The 13,321-nt window shown below is 44.1% G+C and overlaps 1 protein-coding gene across 8 annotated transcripts in view; it reads left to right on the top strand.

The window, feature by feature from the left end:
• The window catches only part of shank3a (SH3 and multiple ankyrin repeat domains 3a), a 228,187-nt gene that overhangs the window by 200,859 nt on the left and 14,007 nt on the right, over positions 1–13,321 (top strand). For 4 of the 8 annotated variants that reach the window (XM_054733611.2, XM_054733612.2, XM_054733620.2 and 1 more), the window contains 6 exons: positions 7,375–7,455; positions 7,616–7,639; positions 7,987–8,114; positions 8,274–8,379; positions 9,655–10,181; positions 10,256–12,375. In XM_054733611.2, coding sequence (XP_054589586.2) covers positions 7,375–7,455; positions 7,616–7,639; positions 7,987–8,114; positions 8,274–8,379; positions 9,655–10,181; positions 10,256–12,375 — 2,986 coding nt within the window. Of the gene's footprint in view, positions 1–7,374; positions 7,456–7,615; positions 7,640–7,986; positions 8,115–8,273; positions 8,380–9,654; positions 10,182–10,255; positions 12,376–12,820; positions 12,868–13,321 lie in introns of all 8 variants that reach the window. The other 4 variants (XR_011520350.1, XM_054733617.2, XM_054733613.2 and 1 more) reach the window with 2 other exon arrangements.

Raw genomic sequence — 13,321 nt, 5'->3', positions numbered from 1 at the left:
GAGGGGGGTCCAGAGTGGGCCAGAGCCCCCCTGTCAGCAAGATCAGACTAGTGATGGTAAATTTGATTATTTTTACTGAATTGAGTTTGAATGAGTCACTCATCAAAACAAATCGAGTTTTTTGATTAATTTAAGTCACTTGAGTCAGTTGCCCAGAGTGCTAACTGAAATCTACATTATCACTCAAACCTCATCTACTCCTCTTTCCATGTAAATCCTACCACTCACATGAGTGATAAAAAAAATACATTTATACACTGAAATGTATTTATTTTTTAATAGTGGTGTAATAGAGTTAATATATGTTTTCTTTAGTCTGCTTATTAGGAAAACAAAAACAGAAACAATTATAACAAAGAACCGAGAGGACATGCAATTTTAAAAAAAAGTTACATTAAAGGCAAAGACGGAAGTCATAGAACAAAAGGAGCATATACATTTTCTAAACAAATATTTGGAGACACTAGGCATTATATTTTTTGCACAATGATTTCTAATTATTGAACAGGAAAAGGATTTGAATTCCATCAAAAAACATGAAACTGAGTTTCAGCGGCTGAGAGCTGGGAGGGGTGTAGTACCGTAAGCTTCCACTGGGTGACTTCAATCAGCTGAAACCCGAGTGGACGAGTGAGTGATTTGTACTGCAAGTTGTGTGATTCATGACTCATGAAAAAGCCAGGTTAGGGGTGAGCCAGCTTCCACTGGAAGAACTGAAACCCATAATGGAGGGGGTGAGTGAGTCGTCCGTGCTCTGAGTGAGGCCTAGTCTGGCTTGCCAGACTCCTCTTCTGTTTAATTCTGCACAGAGAAAGGGTCTGGGAACCCTCCAATTCAAATTACCCCACCCCGTGAGAATTCTAACCGAGCCAATCAGCGCTGAGTAGCGTACGTCACACACCACAACGCTGAATTTGTCATAAACATGGCGACTGAAGTGGAGTTCGCTGCGGCTCTTTCCTCTGTTCTAAATGACTTGAACATGTCTTTAAAACAACAACAAGTAGAAGCGCTAAAAGCCTTTCTTGTAAAGAAAGATGTTTGCGCTGTCGCCAGACACTATTTTTGACTACAGCTAAAAAACTACAGCGTCATGGATGTCACACACAGCGACGCTCAGTTTCTACTAAACAACAAAGACAGTGGCGGAGTTCACTGCGGCTCTTTCCTCTGTTCTAAATTGGTTGAATAACCACAACAAGTAGAAGCGCTAAAAGCCTTTCTTCTAAAAACTAAATGAATAAATAGATGTTTGCGCCGTTGCCAAACGCTATTTTTGACGAAAGCTAAAAAAACTACAGTGTTGCGCGGTACAGTCAGCATTTTCGTATTTTTTCTGATTGGTTATTTTTGAGTTTTTTTGTGGAGTAAGACTGAGACTGAGTAAGACTGGGGGGGGGCTTGCTCTTTAACTTTTTTTTAAAGAGTATGTCACCCCCTACCAGAGTATTACTCCACTCCCACTTCCTGTTTGAAAAATGCAACAAATGCTGTTGCCTAGCAGACCGAGAGGGCGGAGCCGCAAACAAACACACACATACACACACACACACACACACACACACACACACACACACACACACACACACACACACACACACACACACAGGTTAAAGTGATCCTCGTGACTGAAGCATCTTTGGGATAAAACAGTGAAACTGAACACTCGTCTTCCCTCAAGTCAGCTATCAGTTGAAGCTGTCGAGGAGCGACACTGATTCAGAGAAAGTCAGGGCATTTCTGTGGTAGCAATGTGATCGGATAAATTATCAACCACAGGCTTGCATCCCTCGGCATCCCATAATGATGTGGTGCTCCCAATTGGTGGTTTTCCAAAAGGATGACCAGGATTTGTTTCAACTTTCCCTGGAAATGTTCACTTTAGGGTGTTTTGGACCAATTCTCAAACCTTGGAAAAATTAAACCTTGAGGTTTCCTATCTGCTTTCTTGTTTAAAGAGCAAGTCACCCCCTACCAGATTCTTACTCAACGCCCACTTTCTGTTTGAAAAATGCAACAAATGCTGTTGCCTAGCAGACCGAGAGGGTGGAGCCGCTAACAAATACACACACACACAGGCTCACAACGACATTGTGACATCATATGGTACCAGCTAACGTTCTAGGGTACCTCTTAGCCAATAGCGATGGCAGATTTAAATTAAAATGCAGTGCAGAGATTTTACCTGACAACGGCACAACTCTGACCGTTTTAGGCAGAAAATTAAAATTTTAACTAAAATGCAATAAAGTGTAAAACTACTGACTGCATGTGTCTGCAGCACGATTAGACACACACTTATATAGTTTATCAGAAAGAAAAAGTTGATTTGGGGGTGACTTGCTCTTTAACTAATTCACTGCCAGCCGTTGCCTGATCACTAAAGGCCTTCACGGCCAGCGTTTCTCGCCGTTTTTACTGTTTTTTAAGAGTGACAGAACGTTGCACATTAGGATGATGTCGACGCCAAAACAACCAAAACAAAAAGGAGACTCACCTCTTACATCAGGTTGAATCCGCGTGTTTCAAGCGTTATCCGTTTTTTCATAATCTGTTGTTGAATTGTGATCGGCAGACGCTTTTCCGGTTCGCGCTCGTTCCGATGCCCAAACATTGAAAAAAATGCTAATGACGACTTTAGTTGTCATTGGCATTGAACGGTTGGATGTAAAATGACGACTTTAGTCGTCAATGGCAGTGAATGAGTTAGTCATGTTTTAATAACTTTAGAATAGCCAGAGAGTCTAAAGCTATGGTAACTCACTTGCTTTTCTTATAATGTTGTAGTTACGCTCTAAAAATTATAATCCATTTAATGTCACTGCTGAGTTTTAAGAATTTCATGACATAATAGAGAAATGCAAGTTGCTTTTACTTACAGACTGAAGTTGGTTTGTTTTTGTTGCATTAGTGAAGTCCACCACTTTTCTCTGCTGTGAATTTGTGTGGTTTCCATGTCAACCACAGCTCACCATCACTCTGCTCCCACACAGTCCTGGCACACTGACCTGCTACAGTTGTGTTTATCTGCTTGTGTATGTGATTGGTAAAATACAAAGCAGCTACCTTGTGATTAATGAGATTAGGAGGCATAAATAAATAAATTTGACCCAGTTTTATTGGACAAAGCTGAAACTTGCTTCTCTCTGTCCTCCTCCCTGCCAGCGATGAGAGGAGCTCCAGACAAACAGATCCCTTAATGCCTGCTGTGTGACTTCTCCTCCCATGGCACATCAAACGTTTTTGTCAGGTTAATGTTTTTTTTTTAATCGGCTGAAGATGGGTGGCTTTCTGTTAGTGTTTGTTATCCCTGTGATGGACTGGGTTTAACAAGGACTGGGTTTAACAACTTCTTTCACCTGAAACCAGTGAAACACGATCAAGGAATTGTAGTTTATTATGTCAATTAATATTATATATTTATTCTATATTTGTTTAGCACACAATGTTTCCTCTGGCTTTGTCGATACAACGTTTTTCTTGGAGGAGTCGTGCTGAATTTCACAGAGATTTTATTTTTATTGCAAAATTTGCGAAAACAGAATTTTTTTTTAAGCAAAGGAAACTTGAAATTTGGAGCAGCTGTGCAATTATATTCTTTACAATGAAAAATATGTAACAAAAAGAAAAGTAATCCAACTGAATAATTTATCGATTTTGATATTTTGGACAAATCAAAATAGAGGAACAATATTTGTTCAATCTTTAATTTGACAATAAATGAAGACATGAATACAACTTTCATTCCATTACCTCTCACCGTATATATGGAGCTAGCCATTGGGACGATATTACATGTAACTTGTAACATGTTTTGTAACTGTAACTTTAATTTTGTAGCCTGTAACTCACGTTTTGTAACACAAAACTTTTGTTATGTAACATGTTATGAAACTTTGTACAAGTTACATGCAATATTGTCCCAATCCTAGCTCCATAAATAACTATATGCCACAAAGAAAAATAATTCTAAATAATTCTGACTTAAGCCTGATTCATGCTTCTCCATCTGCGTCAGTGCGGAGACACGCAACGCCATTATTCGTCCTTGCGGGCCTGCCGGAGAGCTCCACAAGGACGGACGGAGTCGAGCTCCCTTTTCTAAACATCCATCTGTCGAGATGGACAACGCAAGCTTGTGATTGGTCAGGACGCCGCTGTCGTCTACACTGCCGCCATTGCGCCCTCAAAAATATAAAGAGAGCCGAGGATAACTAGCGGCAGACATGGAGCAGCTTGAAGAATACCTCACGAAAAAACTCTAAAAACATGAACGTTTGATTCCCCTGTGACTGGAGGAGTGAAAAGATGTGCAGCAAGCGTTTTATTTGTGGACGGAAATGACAGGAAACGTGGGTTGAGAGGTGGCGAGTGCATGAAGAGGTGGAGGAGGATGAGAGACAGATGTGTCTGTTAAAAAGTCTATTATATACAAAAAACACAATATAGACACACTATCTTGGACCGGATACATGACAAGATACCACAGAACAGCGCTACGCCCTCTGTTGTCCTGGTGGGGAATTGCTTTGCAACACTCCCCAGGGGACGGAGAAGTATGAGAGCAAAACGCTTCCGTGCGTGCGTGTCTCTCCCTGTTGGAGCTGACGGAGAAGCATGACTCAGGCTTTAGAGGAAGACTAATTTAGTCAGAATTCAGTTTTAAGCTAAATGACTGATCAGCCTAACTCTTGCATCAAACCCCTCTGGCATAAATTTGGCCAGATATTGTATCAGGATTAGTACTTTCTTCACAAACCTGTCGTATTAAGTCCTAATCATGTCTTCTGCCCCCTGGTGGAGGATCTACAGAAGGCAACGGCCATTTTTTTTTAGCCAAGAAAGCATCTTTTCCAGGTTCCTGATCCAGACATTTTTGATGTGAAGGAGTTGTGCTGCTACTCTTAAGGTTGGTTTATGCTTGACGCGTCCGCGAGGTCCGCACGGCTCCGCGCGGAAAAGTTGCATCATTTTGCGTCATTTTAACAACCACGCCCCTCCACCGCGTCTCCGCACAGCCCAAGATTTCCGCAACGCGCACCTCGGAAAATTTCTAACCACGCGGACGGTCGGACGCGGAAAAACATGGCGGACCGGCAAGAACTAGTATGGCAGAGGTTCTTAAATACAGACATTTGTATGATTCAGCTCTCAGAGATCACCGTGATCAACATGTTGTTAATAATTCTTGGAGAGAAATAGCTCGCACTGTCGGAAAAGACGAGGACGCTGTTAAAAATGCTGAAATCCCATGTTGTAAACAGTAATTTCTACTGCTACTATGGTGTAGAGTTGGATGCATGCCATAGAGCTCCATGCTGCCCCCTACAGTTTGGGAGAATATTGGCTCACCGCAGAGACGAGCCGCACAAACCATAAACGCTGGGAGATGTGAAGCGCGCTCCATCCGCGAGCCGCATTACCAAGCGGAAAGTGAATGCGTCAAGCATAAACCGAGCTTTAGCTTCTACCTCCTTAACGTATACTATTCCTTTCTTTTTCTCCACTATGATCTGACATTGTTTCTTTTCAGGAACATGTGAATGCAACAACAGACAGTGACGCAGATGAAGGTCACAGCATGTTGATCAAACGTTTTATGAAAAATCAAGCATTTTAATTTCTCAAACTCCATAGTGTTTTTTTCTGTTTGCAACTTTTTTAGCTTCCACCTTCATTTTAAATTAAAACACGCTACCGTTGATGTCCATGATCTAATGACTGGGGTAAACTAAAAATGATGTAGTTGCCGAAACGCCTTCATTTTAAACTGAAGCATGAGATTAAAGCACATAGATAGAATGCCTTTGATGTTTCAGATAAGCAGTGAACCAAAACTCTCCTGGACTGTGATTAGCATCACTCATCACGGCTCATCTTCTCCTGTAGGACACACTCAGCACATTACACTCTTTGCCTTAGCGCAAAATGAGCAGGCACATGCTGACACACTCACAAGCAAACTCACTTTCTCCTCACTGTGCATGGCCTCACTACTGCCTGCCACCGTTGCCATAGTGACTACAATACATGTTTGAATTAAGCATTGCATTACAGCAAAAGCCACACTCTCTCTCTCCAGTCTGAGAATTTCTCTCTCCTCCTTTTCTCCATCCTCCTATCTCTGCTCATTGCTTTTTGGCACCACGGAGTGCAGGGTGGTGAGGAAATGAAGATGTTTGATGTGGACAGTGCTTAGGACAGCGCACGTTCTCTGGATGTGCACTTGCAGACAGAAGAGAGATAGTTTTGCGCAACTGAGACTTTGGGACAAGTGATCTAAAGAGTCCGGGTGCATTCAGTGTTAGCTGGTTGATTTCAGACAGAGACCTGAAGTAGTTCAATTGCGGAGGTTTGCAATGGGATTTATTTTAGATTGTGCATGTGGGATTGCAGTTTTATGTCTGGCTGCATGCTGATATAGTGACATTTTAATTCAAAAGATTTTTTAAAACCTTTAACTTTGCAGTTTGTTTTCAAGTCAACACTTGATCGATGCGATTTACTGCTTTGACTTGGATAGTGACAGCTCTGTTGCTTTTTTTTTTTGTTTACGTGTGCATGTGTGTGTGTGTGTGTGTGTGTGTGTGTGTGTGTGTGTGTGTGTGTGTGTGTGTGTGTGTGTGTGTGTGTGTGTGTGTGTGTGTGTGTGTGTGTGTGTGTGTGTGTGTGTGTGTGTGTGTGTGTGTGTGTGTGTGTGGTAGTAGTTTTAGGATTGGGAAGCTCCCCGGAGCTTTGGTAATGTAAAGTCAGCAGCGCATCATTTTCCTTAGCTTAAATTTGCTGTCATCCTCTTGTCTGTCGCCCTACGTGTCATGATGTCCTGCCTCAGGGGGGTTTCTTTGTGGATGATGAGCATGCAAGTGTAACCCAAGGCGTTTGTGCATTTAGCACAGCTGCTAAACTCAGAGCAGACTGTATAATAAAGGAAAGATGGATGAGCTGCTTCCCCTCTATTCTGCACATGTTGTACTTACTCTGCCTGTTGTTGTAGACAAATTATGTTGTTGGATGTTTAATGGGAGATTTCAAAATGCTAGGGATGCTTCACAGAAGAGCGACTTGTTTCCAAGCTACAAATGGGCTCCTCGAGTGAAGGATATTCATGCAGCACAAACGTTACTAACTTGAAAAAGTTGCCAAGTCATCAGACAGTGAGAGAAGAAAACATGAAGAAGTTGACCTTCGACAGTGGCCTCAACAAGGTCCTCACTAAGTGTGAGACTTCAAGTTCATCTGAATTTGACCAAATGAAAACAGTCAGAACCGGGTGGTTTGGCCGTCTGGGAGATGCCAAAAAGGCACTGAGTCGCAAAGCCAAAGCGTTTTCATCTCCATTGCCTTCTTCCTCAACACCACGCCTTTTCTTCACAGCTCCTCCACCACCTAAAAGAGCCCCCAGCACCACCCTGACGCTGCGATCCAAATCCATGACCGCAGAGCTGGAGGAGCTGGGTGAGTTCCAGTAAAACCGGAGTTTGTTCCTGTTTTTCAATCACAATTCTCTCTTTGTCATTAAAATTTAGCATATCCCCAAACTTTTAAAGCAGCCACTTGTGCTGGCTTGTTCTTGTCATTTTACCTCCTCTGCTGACGCTATCTATTTCCCACTAAGCTTCTGCTCGGAGGAGAAGAGGAGGTGAGTCTGAGGCTAGAAACTGACAGTCCTGCGTGTCATATTGATGATTTATCATGACTGTTTAATCATAAGCAGGACTGAGCAGAAGCACATGAACTCTGTTCCTCCATCTGTTTTTGTTTTTCACTTTCCATCCCTTTATTCTCTGAGCATCCACTACTTTACCACAACAAAAAACAAAGATTCCAGTGCATCCCTTCAAGGCATGATTTCACATTTCAGTGTCGCTGTGTTTTAGATCAGCCTTTCATTGTCGTCCTGTGGCATCCATATCAGAAACGATGATAAAAACCTTTCCACTGTCTTATATCTTAGCATTTAGTTCTGGCTCATTTCCTTCTTAACAGAGAGGCTTGATGAAATGTTGGCATCACAGGAATCTATGTTGCATTCTCAACCCCCGGAGGCAGACTACCGAGCAGCCACTGTCAAACAACGGCCCACCAGCCGCAGAATAACACCAGCAGAGATCAGCGTGAGAGCACCTACACACATCACATTGCATCATACATAGCGACCCAGTGTTGCATGTAACATATCAGCTTTGTAACTTTTGCTATCGATGATTGGGAATTAAAGATTTTTTTAAAGATGTGTGAGGGTCGCATACTGAGTGTTGGATTTTCTATTGTAGTCACTGTTTGAGAGACAAGGGATGACTCTACATGGAGGTCTGCATCCAGGGATTGAGAGAGGCCACATACCACTTCTTAAAGGCATGTCCAGGACCAAGTCTTTTGGTAAAATGATTGCCCACCCTGTGTTTATTAAAAAAAAATAAAAAAGATAAATAGATACATATAAAATTAATTAAAAAAAAACATAAGAAGCTTTATTTTTATTTTTCTGATTTATTTCATTGCACTCACAAAGGAGGGTTTATTACACACAACAACAACATCAGATACCATATTGATTGTTGACAAGCCAAACCTTAAAGAGACAGTGTGTAGTTTTTACTGTTCATTTCTGGAAACATCCAACAAAATGTTGTTGAAAATAAATTAAATGAAACCCAGTTGTTGAAAAATAGTGGCGGCTTCGTAAAATATAACCATAAAAATCTAGTCTAAAATATGGGCTGCATGGTGGTGCAGTGGTTAGCACTGTTGCCTCGCAGCACAAAGGTTGCAGGTTCGAAACTCGGCTGCGACCTTTCTGCGTGGAGTTACGTGTTCTCCCCATTCATGCGTGGGTTTCCTCCGGGTACTCCGGTTTCCCCCACAGATCACAACATGCCCTATGGGTTATAAATTGTAAGTCGCTTTGGATAAAAGCATCTGCCAAATAAATAAACATAAACATAAATACATGGGAGCGGGTCTAAGTCTCTGGGTGACGCCAGATTAGACACCATGTTTTCTTCTACGGGAGCCGGTGAGGCCAAAATGCATTTACTAATTTGTAAGAAATGGTTACAAAACTTTTATCATTCATCAGCGTTGTTTTAAACATTTACCTCTTCACTTGTGGCCAATGCTTGTCATTTTGCTGGGGGTTGCTCCTCCAGGGATTTTTGACCCTTAAGGGCATCTTTATTGGTGAGGTCTTACTCTAGTAAAAAAAATAACACTTGCTTGCAATGATTTAGGCATGTGGTGCCCCCTATCACCAGGGAAAATAATAATTATGGAAAATTTCCATAAATACAAATGAGCACAGACCAATGGGCAACGATCACTGTTTCTCCACCTGTTAGACACCGCCTCATCACAATTTTACTGCAATGCAAGTTTTGAAACCTGCACAAACTCTTCACAAATTCACAAAAACAGGCTAAAAAGCAAATATTTAAGTCTTCAGATAGTTTTAAAACTAGATATACAAACATTATTAATGATCTGCTGTATTATGTATTAAATTTGCTTAGCTTAGCTTTAAAAATCAAGAAGTTGTGAGGTATTTGAGCGAGCTGACTCAGGTTATTTCTGTGCATTTTCATGCATCATCTACTTTGAAATGACTACTTGTCCTTTGTTCATTACACTTGACTGTGCTCCACCCTCCCTCATCAGGTGCCACAGAGGAAGACCGACTCTCAGCCCTTGCAGGCGAGCACAGATTCCCCCGCAGCTCTTCTATGACAGACAGCCTCCGAGACCATTCACAACCCCATCCCATACCTCCACATCCACAAACAGCACCTCCTCCTCCTCCCTACTACTTAGACACTGGTCCTCCCCCAGCTTTCTGCCCTCCTCCTCCCCCATCCAGGACTCAGAGTCAGGGCCATGAGCCGGGAGGGCGTTCCAGCTTCAAGCCATCTTCTCTGGACCTGCCGTACGAGGCCGCTCAGCGACAGGCCACACACCTGGAGAGACAGAAGAAAGCTCGTTCCATGATCCTCCTGCAGGACTCCTCCCATCTACCCGTCGAACCGACAGAAATTCCTCGGCCGTCTGCTGCTACTCCACCAGAGCGAATTAAAAGAAAGGGCAGGGTAATTGACAACCCTTACGCAAACGTGGGTCAGTTTAGCATTGGGCTTTACACACCTACAAAGCCTCAAAGAAAGAAAAGTCCCCTGGTGAAACAGCTGCAGGTTGGTTGAGTCGTACCATTTCTAATTCTCTATCATTTAGCCTCTGACCTTGACCATTCCTGTTTCCTCTGCAGGTGGAAGATGCGCAAGAAAAAGCTAGTTTGGCCTTAGCTGCTGCCCACTCGCGAGAGAGCTCACCCTCAGGACGACACCCGCTCACCCACGGGCACACACACACCAGTCGTGCAGACTACTACCAGCAGCAGCTCATGGTTGAGAGAGAGCGCTTGCGTGCCCAAGGAGAGTTGATGTTTCAGGGTAAAGGCCCCTTTGCTGCTGCCATTGCTGGAGCAGTTAAAGATCGTGAACGTCGTCTAGAAGAACGAAGGAAATCCACTGTCTTCCTTTCTGTTGGGACCATGGAGGGGTCATCCACAACAAGCCCAGATTCCCCCTCTCTAACTCAGTCTCACTCTGTTGATGAACGGATGCTAACCCGAGAGCTGGGACAGCTTCCTCCCCCTGCCTTGGCTCTGAGCCCCTTGCCCAGTGGGACCACCTTTATCCATCCACTCACAGGAAAGCCTCTTGACCCAAATTCACCTTTGGCTCTTGCGCTGGCCGCAAGGGAGAGGGCACTTACCTCCCAGAGTCAGTCCCCAACTGGCAGCCCAGAGCCTCGGACTAAAGAGCGATTAGGCCAGGGTATAATGTTCACTAACACTCAGACCAAAGAGTCTCCACTTAGGGATGGGGCAACTCCCTCTCCCCCTTTTTCACCTAAAAGCTCTAAGGCTGCAGGGCATGAAGCCAGATCCTCCCCAGCATCTATTTTAGCTCCTCAACCCACCAAACCACAGTGGACCACATCATCATCACCTATATCATTTCATCAAGAAATGGAAGCTAGGATAGAGGAGAGGAAAGAGGAAAAGAGACCAGAGGATAAAAAAAGCATGTTGATCAGCATTATGGATACATCCCAACAGAAGACCGCAGGACTGATCATGGTCCATGCAACCAGTAATGGCCAAGAGGTTGGTTCAAGTCCAGGACCTGAAATGACCTCCATTCCTGCATCCATAGAGCCTGGCAAACCACCGAGTCCACGGGCAAAATCGCCTATTCCCACTGTGCCCCAGCCGCAGGCCCAGCTCCAGGTTTTGCCTCAAACTCAGCGACCTGCCAGTCCGGCCCAAGACAAGAGTCTGGCTCAGGGAAGCTCAGAGGAGGATGCGGATCAGTACACAGCCACTCTGCCTCCTGCCATGCTGTCCTCTAGTGACGAGGAAACAAGAGAAGAGCTACGAAAGATTGGAGTTGTTCCTCCACCAGATGAGTTTGCAAATGGGTTGCTGGCGCAAAGACGGGGAATACCAGTGTCCCCTGCTAAGCTTATCACTTCACCTGGCACTCCAACAACATCTACGCCCCAAACTCCCTCAACTGCTACAACCCCAACTGTGACCACCACCCAGCCTCAGCCTCCTCAGCCACTACCAACACCACCTCCATCCAGTGCAGCAGCTGTCTCAGGGAAGCCCTCTGAACCTCTGGAGCCCCCACCGTTGGGCGAGTCTGGCTCTGCAGCTGACTCAGGCGTGGAGGAGGCTGACACACGCAGCTCGAGCGAGAGAGAGCGAGATCACCATCTCGAGACCACCAGCACCGTATCCACGGTTTCCAGCATGTCCACGCTGTCCTCGGAAAGCGGCGAGCCTGCTGACACACACACCACGCACACCTCCTATGCTGATGGGCAGACTTTTGTGCTCGATAAGCCACCAGTGCCTCCTAAGCCCCGACTCAAGTCCCAGATAGGAGGTAGTAAAGGCCCCGTCACCTTCAGGGATCCTTTGCTGAAGCAGAGCTCTGACAGTGAGCTGCTGTCGCAGCAACAGGCTGCTGCCCTGGCTGCTGCTGCAGCTGGAGGGGCCGGGCTTCCTGCTGGTGGTTCTGCCTCAGTGACTGGTCTAGCACCCTCCAGGCCATGTTATCTCTTCCAGCGGAGGTCCAAGTTGTGGGGAGACCTAGTGGAGCCTCGAGGACCAGGGATAGGGCTAGGTATTGGGAGTTTGGGCAACCTTGGTGGGCTGGGACTTGGGTTGGGCGCAGATGAGGGTCCGAAACCATCTGTTATGGGGGAGCTCAGTTCACGTCTTCAGCAGCTAAGTAAAGACACAAGGTCACTAGGTGAGGAACCACTGGGAGCATCACTTGACCCAGGAAGGAAGTCGCCTGTGGCAGGTGCCAGGTAAGAGAATGTTCAGCACAGATTCACAAACCAATTACAGAAAAGAGTAAAGGTAAACATTTTAGATTTAATTCCCACAATGTACTTATAGATGCTCAGCAAAATAGAATGCGACATCTTAAAGAGCTAGAACATATAATTCTGTATGTTTTTTCCTTTTTGTTTGTCTAAAAGTCTTTTTTCTCTCTAACTCATAAATACCTAGTGGGAAAAATCCTGCTTTATTTTAGTTGTTTAATTTGTAGCGATCAGATGTTTCAAGCATTACTGAGATGAAATTATGTGACAGTTTTATTGTAACAATATCATATCATATGTGTGAAACCGAGTTTCACACACCAATGGCAGGGTCACAGGAACCATCTGAGAGACAGCTGAGTTTTTGTTTGTTCTCTTTGTCTACAAGATACGTGACAGTTCAATGAAATCCTTTATATTTCTGCAGATGTGAGGACACTGAAGAAACAAAACCTTAACGTTATAAAACCTAGGGTAAAGCATTTTTTTATTATGCCTTTCATAATAACCCTATTAACTAAGGACACTAATTAAAACCCTTTTATAAATGTTGTTTCATGTGTTTTCCTTTAAATGTGTTACCTTGTTTGCATAATAGTTGTGTGAATCTGATAATACATGGTTTTATAGATACAGTAGTTTTATAGTTGATAGGTTTGGTCTTAGGATGAAACTGCTTCTTGTTTCTATAGTTACGGACATTTTTTTCCAATAAATCTAGCCGTTAACTGGAGGCAGATGTAGTCAATATGAGCATTGTCCATTGTGTGTGTGTGTGTGTGTGTGTGTGTGTGTGTGCGTGCGTGCGTGCGTGCGTGCGTGCGTGTGTGTGTGTGTGTGTGCGCGCGCGCGTGCATGCCTTCGTGTGTGTTGTTGATCAACTTTGCTGCAAACAAGGTAACAGGGCTTGAGGCATGTACTTTGTGAA

Source organism: Nothobranchius furzeri, chromosome 4, assembly GCF_043380555.1.
Source record: "Nothobranchius furzeri strain GRZ-AD chromosome 4, NfurGRZ-RIMD1, whole genome shotgun sequence".
In the NCBI taxonomy this organism is placed as follows: domain Eukaryota; kingdom Metazoa; phylum Chordata; class Actinopteri; order Cyprinodontiformes; family Nothobranchiidae; genus Nothobranchius; species Nothobranchius furzeri.
This window is presented reverse-complemented; position numbering and strand designations above follow the sequence as displayed.